This window comes from Silurus meridionalis, chromosome 12, assembly GCF_014805685.1.
Source record: "Silurus meridionalis isolate SWU-2019-XX chromosome 12, ASM1480568v1, whole genome shotgun sequence".
Taxonomy (NCBI): domain Eukaryota; kingdom Metazoa; phylum Chordata; class Actinopteri; order Siluriformes; family Siluridae; genus Silurus; species Silurus meridionalis.
The window spans coordinates 24,886,393-24,898,902 of record NC_060895.1 but is presented as its reverse complement, the minus strand read 5'-3'; the positions used below and the strand labels follow the sequence as shown (position 1 = coordinate 24,898,902).

The following is a 12,510-nucleotide window of genomic DNA, read 5'->3' as shown; positions in this document are numbered from 1 at the left end:
TGCAGAACTTTGACCCTCATCAGCTCATCTCTGTGATAATAAAAATTAAACACTAATAGAAGTGCTCAGAAAATACCTGTGCAGTGGAAAACCAGGGGGACTTTACCCTTTATACATTTCATTTCATATCATTCTTTATTGTTTCCAGACCTCACAGAGCGTTTACACTCATCACACTCTGGAAATCAAGTGATACCACCACCACCATTTACACGATATTGCCAAACGTTTTGGAACACCTGAATATGTGGTTCTTCTTAAACATTTTTTCCAAAAGTTGGAGGCTCACAATTGTATCAGACCTGTCAGGCGGAAGAACGTGCCGGAAACCGAAGTGCAAATAATGAAGGTTTTAATGAACAACAAAGAGCAAATGGCAGAAAACAGCAAACCAAACATAAACTCCAGGTTAGACTAAACCTGGTGAACGCTATGACGAGAGAGTTCGGAGAACTTGTAGTCCCGCAAACAATAGTAAACCAAACCAGAACCGTAGTGTCTGTAGCTTGGGTAGTCCAACAAGGTTCTTCAGTCGAAACTGTAGAATGGACGGAGGTTATATAGGGTGGTGTTTGATGAGTGCCAGGTGCAGGTTAATAGGTAGGAGAGCTACTTGGAGTGATAGGTGGGTTTGGTGAAGGTGTGGCTGGTGGATCCCTGACAAGACGTCATTGGATGCGCTGTAATAACATTTTGCATTCACTTATTAACTAGAAGACCCAAACCTGTTCCAGCATCACAATGCTCCTGTGCACAAAGCAGGCTCCATAAAGATCTGCTTTCCACGGGTTGTAAGATGTACAAGATCTCCTGCTAAGATCCTAGCGAACACCTCTGGGATGAATGCGAATGCTGACATATCAATCTTATAAGCAGGCGTCCACAAACTTTTAGCCGTACAGTGTATCTTCAGTTATAGTCCCAAACATTTAACCCTGATCCTAATCTCAGTCCTGGGATCTAGTCTGGCTGTAATCAGTCTAAAAGTAAACAAGAGAAATTCTCGAGAAATGCTGAGATTCCAGTTTAATAGATGTTTAGTGTGATACTATTCATGTTCTATTGAAAGGCTCAGATTTCTCTTTGGATTGTGTTCTGATATTATATTGCATATTGCATGATATTGCATATATACTATATGCAGCTGATAGTTTTTATTTTTTATTTTATTTGTTATTATACAAGACTTTTCTTACTTGTTTCGAACCAGACGTACATTGGTTCGGTGTTGGTGGCCTTGAACCCCTATCAGCTGTTGCCCATCTACACGGCGGATCAGGTGCATCTGTACCACGGGCGTCGCCTGGGAGAACTGCCCCCCCACATCTTCGCCATCGCAGACTGCTGCTACTACAACATGCTGAGAAACCAGTGTAACCAGTGCTGCATCATCAGGTAAGCAGGAGAACGCTTGTCGTCTACAGTGAGGGAAGTAGTGGAAAGGGTGAAAGGTTAAACCATCGTTATTGCAGTCTAGCACTGTCGGCATATATTTTAGTGCCCTTCGTGAGATCTCTCCACCCTTTAGGCTACACCTCTCTAAGTTATGGAGTTATGGTGGAGTTTATGCTAATGTAATCCCATCCAAAATTGGGGTAACACTTCCACAACGTGTAATATAGTGACTATTACTTGTAGCATCAGAATCAGGTGTGTGCTGAACCAATTCTACCATGCAGGTGCTAAAGATCATCAATTTCACACGTAGGTTGAAGCCCAGTCATTAAGAGAAACGGAAACATCTGTGTAGGAGCTTTAGACTGGCTGAGAAGCAGCCAAACTTTGCTACTAAGGTGAGGTTTATGAAAGACAGTTTTGTGTCCCAGGCAAGACTGAGCACAGCAACATGACTTAATGTAGTTCTACTGCATCATCAAGGTCTCAGGCAAAGATATCAAAGCAGACTGGGGTTTTAAGATGTGCTCTTCAAACTACAAAGAAACGGGCAATTTTGAGGAGAGTAGATGCAGTGGTCGGCCACATCATGCTTACTTTCCTTCGATATAAGAAGATGTCCAACAGTGACATCAGCAAAGAACTGGAGGAAACCAGTGGGACCCAGGTACACCCATCTACTGTCTGGAGACGTCTGGCCAGAAGTGATCTACATGGAAGAATTGGGGCCAAATCACTAAACCTCCAAACATGGAAACAAGTCTCGATGTCTCAACTTTGCAGAAACACAGAGAAACTGGTGCAAAAAAATGGCAGCAGATGCTCTGGACTGATGAGTCAAAATGTGAGATATTTGTCTGTAGCAGGATGCTGGATGTTTGGCTGGACAGCGGTACAATAATGAGTGTCTGCAGGCATCAGTGCAGCATAGTGGAGATTTCCTGCAGGTTCGGAGCTGCAGTTCTGCGAATTGAGTTGGAGATCCTGTGGTCAGGATTAGTGATGTCCTTATTGCTGAGACATACAGGCAGAAACTTCTCTATCATGCAGTAGAAGACCTAATCTCGACATGTACCCTGGTCATTTTTAATAGTGGATTGTGATTGGCTGGAATTAGCTCAGGTGTGACTAGTGGATTGTAATTGGCTGGAAGTAGTTCAGGTGTGAATAGTGGATTGTGATTGGCTGGAATTAGCTCAAGTGTGAATAGTAGATTGTGATTGGCTGGAAGGAGCTCAGCTGTAAATAGTGGATTGTGATTGGCTGGAAGGAGTTCAGCTGTGAATAGTGGATTGTGATTGGCTAGAAGGAGCTCAGCTGTAGATAGTGGATTGTGATTGGCTGAAAGGAGCTAAACTGTGAATAGTGGATTGTGATTGGCTGGAAGTTCAGGTGTGAGTTCACGGAGTTGAACATGCAGGTCGTTTGAGTTTGTCAGTTGAATCTAAATGAATGTGCTGCTTATAAACACCTGAAACCATAGTAACATTCAGTTCTTGTTCCATCCAGCTATTAAAGACTAACGACCTCACTGAGCTCCATGGAGGATTTTTGTGTTTGGTGGAACTTATATTGTGAATACAGAGATTTGATGAAATGGAGAAATGGGAAACTTAACTAAAAACACCACTAGATGTTCACTCCAACAGATTCATTATCAATCAATAACTATTTATTATAACTCATTAATTGTAATCTTCTGGCACCATTATACTGTACTGCTCTCCACTTCACCTCAGGTTGTTTCACAAGTTCTTCGACTCCCCCACCAACATCCTGGAACACCTCATATCCAAATCTGGACTTGTTGATGATGGTGATAATGAACACTAAACTTTTCCTGTACTGTGTTTGTGCTGTAGTGGTGAGTCTGGAGCAGGGAAGACGGAGAGTACGAAGCTGATCTTGCAGTTCCTGGCAGCAGTGAGCGGGCAGCACTCGTGGATCGAGCAGCAGATTCTGCAGGCCAACCCTGTCCTGGAAGGTGAATTATCCTTCTCTAGTACTTCCTGTTTTACAGTGCTAAAGTTCAGCACTAATCAGTTGTGGGTAAAATAATAAAAAAAAAAAGCATTGCAGCTTTAGGAACATCCTGGTGCATTTGGTGCAGCTTCATTCAGACACTATGAAGAAGTGTTCTTAGATTCTGTCGAGGACCCCAAAGCAAAATATTTAATTTTCAGAAAGTCTATGATTCAGATGGGGAGGATCCTTGAGAGGATACTCATAACTCATAATGTGACCCGTCCTCATCTACTGCAGATGCCAGATAGTGAGACAGTTTAAGGTAGAAACCCTGAGAGGAACCCAAATCTCAAACAGGAACCCATCAGGGGAGTGCCATCATTTTTGAGGTTTTTACTGATAGACGCTTGAGTGCAGAACTCTTATGGGTAATTGTACGCCTAAGCCTTCATCAAGTGGAACCATCCTCAGTAGCCTCATGGTCCATGTGGGGTCATCTTCAGCATCAAACAGATGATTAGAGATGTTTATTGTAAAGTAAATGTGAGCAGGGACTCCAGCAAGACTGACTATGGGGGAACCAGAAGGTTCCACAGACATGAGAGGGCTCCTGGATATAAAGCTTAACCCAGTCCACCCTCAATACACCTGAGTGAAGGTGTGAGAGTGGGGGGATGACAGCGTCTGATATCCCATGATCCCTCTCGATCACCTTTACCTTAAACAAGTCTTACCTCAAGTCCTGAGTTAATTGATTGACCTTCTCATCTCCTCGTCTACAGCATTTGGAAACGCCAAAACAATCCGCAACGACAACTCGAGCCGTTTCGGGAAGTACATCGAGATCTTCTTCAATAAAGACGGTGCGATCGAAGGAGCTCACATGGAGCAGTACCTGCTGGAGAAATCTCGCGTCTGCCATCAGGTGAGTAAACAAATTCAAACCCCAAAAATTAACCTTTTATTATAAGTTCATATCTGCTTGACTCGAGGGGTTCCTCTGTGTGTTGGTTTTTGAAGGCCCCAATGGAGAGGAACTACCACATATTCTACTGCCTTCTCTCAGGGATGCCCAAAGATCAAAAAGATGTCCTCTCACTCGGCGACGCCACGCAGTTCAGCTATCTCACTGAGGTCTGAACATCTAACCACCTACTGTACATCATTTTATCCACATCATCTGATTGCCTCCATTAGCATGGAAGCAATCAGCCAAGACCAGCTGGGTGCCCGTGGGTGTGGGTGTGGGTGTGGGTGTGGGTGTGGTTGTGGGTGTGCATGCAAGACTCTGATTGGCTAGCATTAAGTCAATGTGTTATTAAGCTAACATTAGCGAATTAACACAGACACACAGACACAGACACACACACACAAACACACACACACACACACACACACACACACACACACACAGGATAAAGCTAACATTAAGCTAAAAGAATCAGAGTAAATGAGATCCTTTAGCTGTTTTGTGATTAGATTTGAGTTATAAACAGATCGATAGGCAGATTGTAGGTGACGGAGCGATTATTAATAGAATGTCATTTTTTTGCGATTTTCAGGGAAGCTGCTTCACGTGTGACGGACGAGACGATGCTGAAGACTTCATCCGCATCCGTTCAGCCCTTAGAGTCCTCACCTTCTCCGACAGGGAATGCTGGGAAATATTTAAATTACTGGCGGCCATTCTTCACCTGGGCAACGTGGGGTTTGAAGGCGAGTCACGTCGCTGATTTGAGGCGTGTCTGCGTTCTTTTCTTTTAGTTGTGTTTAATGGTGTGATGTTTGTTTTCATTTCTTTTAGGTGGTTTGATGAACAATATGGACTCGTGTGAAGTTTTAGCCTCTGACCATTTTACTGCAACTGCTAAACTGTTAGAGGTAACATGAGTTTCATCCTGACCTTCTCCTTCACTTCACCTTCACTTCACCTTCACTTCACCTTCACTTCACCTTTCCTCCTTTCCTGATATCACCATGTGTAATATGAAACGGTTTTATTTTGTCAGCTGAAATTTGTAATTAAATATTAAAAACAGTGGGAATATAAATCATGATTTAATTACATTTAATTGACTTAAAATATTTTGTTTATGTTTTTTTGTGTTTACTTTTATTAAATAATTAGATTTTATTATTTATTTATTTATTGTTTGTTTGTTTGTTTGTTTGGTGAGGGTTTATATCAAAACTTTTAAAACTCTTTAACCCCAATACAACATACAATCTCATCCTCTTCTTCTCCTCTCCAGGTTGATGAAACACATCTGGATGTGAGTTTGACGACTCGCACGTTTCTGACTAAGCAGGAGCAGGTGGTGAGACGTCTGAGCCCAGACCAGGCTGAGGACTGCAGAGACGCTGTGGCCAAGGTGACCACATTAACCTCCACTTTCTCCTTCTTTCTTTCTTTCTTTCTTTCTTTCTTTCTTTCTTTCTTTCTTTCTTTCTTTCTTTCTTGCAAAAAGTGACTGAAAGTGTTGCAAGTGTTGAAATAGATGATGATAGAGGGATGATGTGGATGATTTGGGTGATGATGATGATGATGATGATGATGATGATGATGATGATGATGATGATGTTGTTGATGATGATGATGATGGAGGGATGATGTGGATGATTTGGGTGATGATGATGATGATGATGATGATGATGATGATGTTGTTGATGATGATGATGGAGGGATGATGTGGATGATTTGGGTGATGATGATGATGATGATGATGATGATGTTGTTGATGATGATGATGATGTGGATGATTTGGGTGATGATGATGATGATGATGATGATGATGATGATGATGATGATGATGATGTTGTTGATGATGATGATGATGGAGGGATGATGTGGATGATTTGGGTGATGATGATGATGATGATGATGATGATGATGATGATGATGATGATGATGTTGTTGATGATGATGATGGAGGGATGATGTGGATGATTTGGGTGATGATGATGATGATGATGATGATGATGATGATGGAGGGATGATGTGGATGATGATGATGGAGGGATGATGATGATGGAGGGATGATGACGATAGAGGGATGATGTGGATGATGAGGATGGAGGGATGATGTGGATGATATGGCTGATGGCTCCTGGGTATAGTTTTTACATTTCTCCTCACACAGTACTGTATATGTAAGTATACAGTAGGTTTACTAGTCGGCGCTATACTTGGTTTTTGTCTTTTGTCTTGTCTTGTGTTGTCTGTCTGCACTCTGTCTGCTGTACTGTTCTTTTGTTTGCATTGTTTGCACCAGGCTGCACTCGATGCACTTTATGTTGTTTTGTTGTTTAGTGTAGCACCAGGGTTCCGGAGGAACGTTGTTTCGTTTTTACTGTGTACTGTGTACCACTGTGTATAGTAAAAATGACAATAAAAGCCACTTGACTTGACTAATGGAGGGATGCTGATGATAATGATGATGATAATGGAGGGATGAGGTGAATGATGGTGATGGAGGGATGATGTGGATGATATGGCTGATGGTAATGATGATGCTGATGATGTAGGGATGCTGATGCTGATGATGGAGGGATGATGATGATGATGGAGGGATGATGATGATGGGGGATGATGATGATGGAGGGATGATGTGGATGATGATGATGATGATGATGGAGGGATGATGTGAAGGATTTGGCTGATGGTGATGATGATGATAATGGAGGGATGCTGATGCTGATGCTGATGATGATGATGGAGGGATAAGGTGAATGATGATAATGGAGGATGCTGATGCTGATGCTGATGCTGATGATGGAGGGATAAGGTGAATGATGATAATGGAGGGATGCTGATGCTGATGCTAATAATGATAATGATGATGGAGGGATGAGGTGATTGATGATAATGGAGGGATGCTGATGATGATGATGATGATGATGATGATGGAGGGATGAGGTGAATGATGGTGATGGAGGGATGGTGTGGATAATATGGCTGATGGTAATGATGATGATGATGATGATGATGATGATGGAGGGATGCTGATGATGGAGGGATGCTGATGATGATGAAGGGATGATGATGGGGAATGATGATGATGATGATGATGGAGGGATGATGTGGATAATGATGATGATGATGATGGAGGGATGATGTGAATGATATGGCTGATGGTGATGATGATAATGGAGGGATGCTGATGCTGATGCTGATGATGATGGAGGGATGGTGTGCATGAAATGGCTGATGGTAATGATGATGATGATGATGATGATGATGGAGGGATGCTGATGATGATGGAGGGATGATGATGATGGAGGGATGCTGATGATGATGGAGGGATGATGATGATGGAGGGATGCTGATGATGATGGAGGGATGATGATGGGGAATGATGATGATGATGATGGAGGGATGATGTGGATGATGATGATGATGATGATGATGATGGAGGGATGATGTGAATGATATGGCTGATGGTGATGATGATAATGGAGGGATGCTGATGCTGATGCTGATGATGATAGAGGGATGAGGTGAATGATGATAATGGAGAGATGCTGATGATGATGCTGATGATGATGATAATTATGATGATGATGATGATGGAGGGATGAGGTGAATGATGATGATGGAGGGATGCTGTACTCTGCTGGTTTAGGCGATCTACACCAGACTGTTCATATGGATTTTTGGGAAAATGAACAGCGCCATCCGTAAGCAGCAGACGAGCAGCTCCTACACTCCCACCTCTATCGGCCTGCTGGATATCTTTGGCTTCGAGAACTTTGACGTCAACAGGTACGGACAAAACTCCACACCTCCACCTGATCAAACAAATAAATAAATAAACGAGTAATTGTGTGTGTGTGTGTGTGTGTGTTTGTGTGTGTTCAGTTTCGAGCAACTGTGCATTAATTATGCTAACGAGCAGCTGCAGCAGTTCTTTGTGGAGCACATCTTCAAGATGGAGCAGGAGGAGTACCTGAAAGAAGGCGTCACGTGGAAGAACATCGCCTTCACTGATAACCAGCAGACGCTCGACCTGCTGGCTGTGAAGCCGCTCAACCTCCTGTCTCTGATCGATGAGGAGACGCACTTCCCCAAGGTGCAGAGTCCGAGTCCAGGGTTTCAGCAGAACAGCTTATGAAGAAAAGAAACCGATCAGAGAGCTGAACATTGTCCTTCTTCTTATTTTTAGGGAACAGACAAGTCCATGTTAAACAAAATGAATGATAAACACCACAGCAGCAAAATCTACATCCCACCCAAGACCAACCACATCCTGCAGTTCGGCGTCCGACACTTCGCCGGTGTTGTTCGTTACGACTGTAAAGGTAAAGAGAAGCTTCAGAGAAATGTGTGCCTCTTCATCATTATCAAAAAAAATGATAACAGACATGAAAAATATTTAATAATGAAAATAAATTCCTTTCTGCTCCTCCCTGTGGCTGACTGCATCTCTGGGCTGCAAAACGTCCTTCATTCTTTTACTGAAATTTGTGAATTTGTTTCAATATTCAGGTCAATACACCTGCAACGGTCTGCTCTTTTTCTTTTTGGCAAATTAAAGAATATGATGATGATGATGATGATGATGGAGGGATGAGGTGAATGATGATGATGGAGGGATGCTGATGCTGATGCTGATGCTGATGCTGATGCTGATGCTGATGCTGATGCTGATGATGATGATGATGATGGAGGGATGATGATGATGGAGGGATGCTGATGCTGATGCTGATGCTGATGCTGATGCTGATGCTGATGCTGATGCTGATGCTGATGCTGATGCTGATGCTGATGATGATGCTGATGATGATGCTGATGATGATGCTGATGATGATGATAATGGAGGGATGCTGATGATGATGATAATGGAGGGATGCTGATGATGATGCTGATGATGATGATGATAATGGAGGGATGCTGATGCTGATGCTGATGATGATGCTGATGATGATGATGATGATGATGATGATAATGGAGGGATGCTGATGCTGATGATGATGATGATAATGGAGGGATGCTGATGCTGATGCTGATGATGATGGAGGGATGCTGATGCTGATGATGATGGAGGATGATGATGATGGAGGGATGCTGATGCTGATGATGATGGAGGGATGAGGTGAATGATGATAATGGAGGGATGCTGATGATGATGATAATGGAGGGATGCTGATGCTGATGCTGATGCTGATGCTGATGCTGATGCTGATGCTGATGCTGATGCTGATGCTGATGCTGATGCTGATGATGATGGAGGGATGCTGATGCTGATGCTGATGCTGATGCTGATGATGATGGAGGGATGCTGATGATGATGCTGATGATGATGGAGGGATGCTGATGCTGATGCTGATGCTGATGCTGATGCTGATGCTGATGCTGATGCTGATGATGATGATAATGGAGGGATGCTGATGATGATGATGATGATGATGATGATGATGATAATGGAGGGATGCTGATGCTGATGCTGATGCTGATGCTGATGATGATGCTGATGATGATGATGGAGGGATGCTGATGCTGATGCTGATGCTGATGCTGATGATGATGCTGATGATGATGATAATGGAGGGATGCTGATGATGATGATAATGGAGGGATGCTGATGCTGATGCTGATGCTGATGATGATGATGATGATGATGATAATGGAGGGATGCTGATGATGATGATAATGGAGGGATGCTGATGATGATGATGATAATGGAGGGATGCTGATGCTGATGCTGATGCTGATGCTGATGCTGATGCTGATGCTGATGCTGATGCTGATGATGATGATAATGGAGGGATGCTGATGCTGATGCTGATGCTGATGATGATGCTGATGATGATGCTGATGATGATGATGATGATGGAGGGATGAGGTGAATGATGATAATGGAGGGATGCTGATGCTGATGCTGATGCTGATGCTGATGCTGATGATGATGATAATGGAGGGATGCTGATGATGATGATGATGATGATAATGGAGGGATGCTGATGCTGATGCTGATGCTGATGCTGATGCTGATGCTGATGCTGATGCTGATGCTGATGCTGATGCTGATGCTGATGCTGATGCTGATGCTGATGCTGATGCTGATGCTGATGCTGATGCTGATGCTGATGCTGATGCTGATGCTGATGCTGATGCTGATGCTGATGCTGATGCTGATGCTGATGCTGATGCTGATGCTGATGCTGATGCTGATGCTGATGCTGATGCTGATGCTGATGCTGATGCTGATGCTGATGCTGATGCTGATGCTGATGCTGATGCTGATGCTGATGCTGATGCTGATGCTGATGCTGATGCTGATGCTGATGCTGATGCTGATGCTGATGCTGATGCTGATGCTGATGCTGATGCTGATGCTGATGCTGATGCTGATGCTGATGCTGATGCTGATGCTGATGCTGATGCTGATGCTGATGCTGATGCTGATGCTGATGCTGATGCTGATGATGATGGAGGGATGCTGATGCTGATGCTGATGCTGATGCTGATGCTGATGCTGATGCTGATGCTGATGCTGATGCTGATGCTGATGCTGATGCTGATGCTGATGCTGATGCTGATGCTGATGCTGATGCTGATGCTGATGCTGATGCTGATGCTGATGCTGATGCTGATGATGATGATAATGGAGGGATGCTGATGCTGATGCTGATGCTGATGCTGATGCTGATGCTGATGCTGATGCTGATGCTGATGCTGATGCTGATGCTGATGCTGATGCTGATGCTGATGCTGATGCTGATGCTGATGCTGATGCTGATGCTGATGCTGATGCTGATGATGATGATGATGATAATGGAGGGATGCTGATGCTGATGCTGATGCTGATGCTGATGCTGATGCTGATGCTGATGCTGATGCTGATGCTGATGCTGATGCTGATGCTGATGCTGATGCTGATGCTGATGCTGATGCTGATGCTGATGCTGATGCTGATGCTGATGCTGATGCTGATGCTGATGCTGATGCTGATGCTGATGCTGATGCTGATGCTGATGCTGATGCTGATGCTGATGCTGATGCTGATGCTGATGCTGATGCTGATGCTGATGCTGATGCTGATGCTGATGCTGATGCTGATGCTGATGCTGATGCTGATGCTGATGCTGATGCTGATGCTGATGCTGATGCTGATGCTGATGCTGATGCTGATGCTGATGCTGATGCTGATGCTGATGCTGATGCTGATGCTGATGCTGATGCTGATGCTGATGCTGATGCTGATGCTGATGCTGATGCTGATGCTGATGCTGATGCTGATGCTGATGCTGATGCTGATGCTGATGCTGATGCTGATGCTGATGCTGATGCTGATGCTGATGCTGATGCTGATGCTGATGCTGATGCTGATGCTGATGCTGATGCTGATGCTGATGCTGATGCTGATGCTGATGCTGATGCTGATGCTGATGCTGATTACTACAGCTACAGTCTAACCACAGGCTAGCTACAGTCTAACCACAGTCTAGCTACAGTCTAACCACAGTCTAGCTACAGTCTAACCACAGGCTAGCTACAGTCTAACCACAGCCTAGCTACAGTCTAACAGTCTAGCTACAGCCTAGCTACAGTCTAACCACAGCCTAGCTACAGTCTAACCACAGCCTAGCTACAGTCTAACCGCAGTCTAGCTACAGTCTAACCGCAGTCTAGCTACAGTCTAACCGCAGTCTAGCTACAGTCTAACCGCAGTCTAGCTACAGTCTAACCGCAGTCTAGCTACAGTCTAACCGCAGTCTAGCTACAGTCTAACCAAAGTCTAGCTACAGTCTAACCACAGCCTAGCTACAGTCTAACCACAGGCTAGCTACAGTCTAACCACAGGCTAGCTACAGTCTAACTGCAGTCTAGCTACAGTCTAAACAAAGTCTAGCTACAGTCTAACCACAGCCTAGCTACAGTCTAACCACAGCCTAGCTACAGTCTAACCACAGGCTAGCTACAGTCTAATCACAGTCTAGCTACAGTCTAACCACATATTAGCTACAGTCTAATCACAGTCTAGCTACAGTCTAACCGCAGTCTAGCTACAGTCTAACCGCAGTCTAGCTACAGTCTAACCGCAGTCTAGCTACAGTCTAACCGCAGTCTAGCTACAGTCTAACCGCAGCCTAGCTACAGTCTAACCACAGTCTAGCTACAGTCTAACCACAGCCTAGCTACAGTCTAAC

The 12,510-nt window shown here is 44.0% G+C and overlaps 1 protein-coding gene across 2 annotated transcripts in view; it reads left to right on the top strand.

Moving 5' to 3' along the window:
* myo7bb (myosin VIIBb) overlaps positions 1–12,510 on the top strand; it is a 43,581-nt gene that overhangs the window by 8,672 nt on the left and 22,399 nt on the right. For both annotated transcript variants that reach the window (XM_046862320.1, XM_046862319.1), the window contains 10 exons: positions 1,211–1,395; positions 3,258–3,379; positions 4,143–4,285; positions 4,381–4,494; positions 4,923–5,076; positions 5,165–5,241; positions 5,613–5,732; positions 7,983–8,122; positions 8,219–8,429; positions 8,523–8,658. In XM_046862320.1, the coding sequence (XP_046718276.1) occupies positions 1,211–1,395; positions 3,258–3,379; positions 4,143–4,285; positions 4,381–4,494; positions 4,923–5,076; positions 5,165–5,241; positions 5,613–5,732; positions 7,983–8,122; positions 8,219–8,429; positions 8,523–8,658 (1,402 nt within the window). The remainder of the gene's footprint in view (positions 1–1,210; positions 1,396–3,257; positions 3,380–4,142; positions 4,286–4,380; positions 4,495–4,922; positions 5,077–5,164; positions 5,242–5,612; positions 5,733–7,982; positions 8,123–8,218; positions 8,430–8,522; positions 8,659–12,510) is intronic.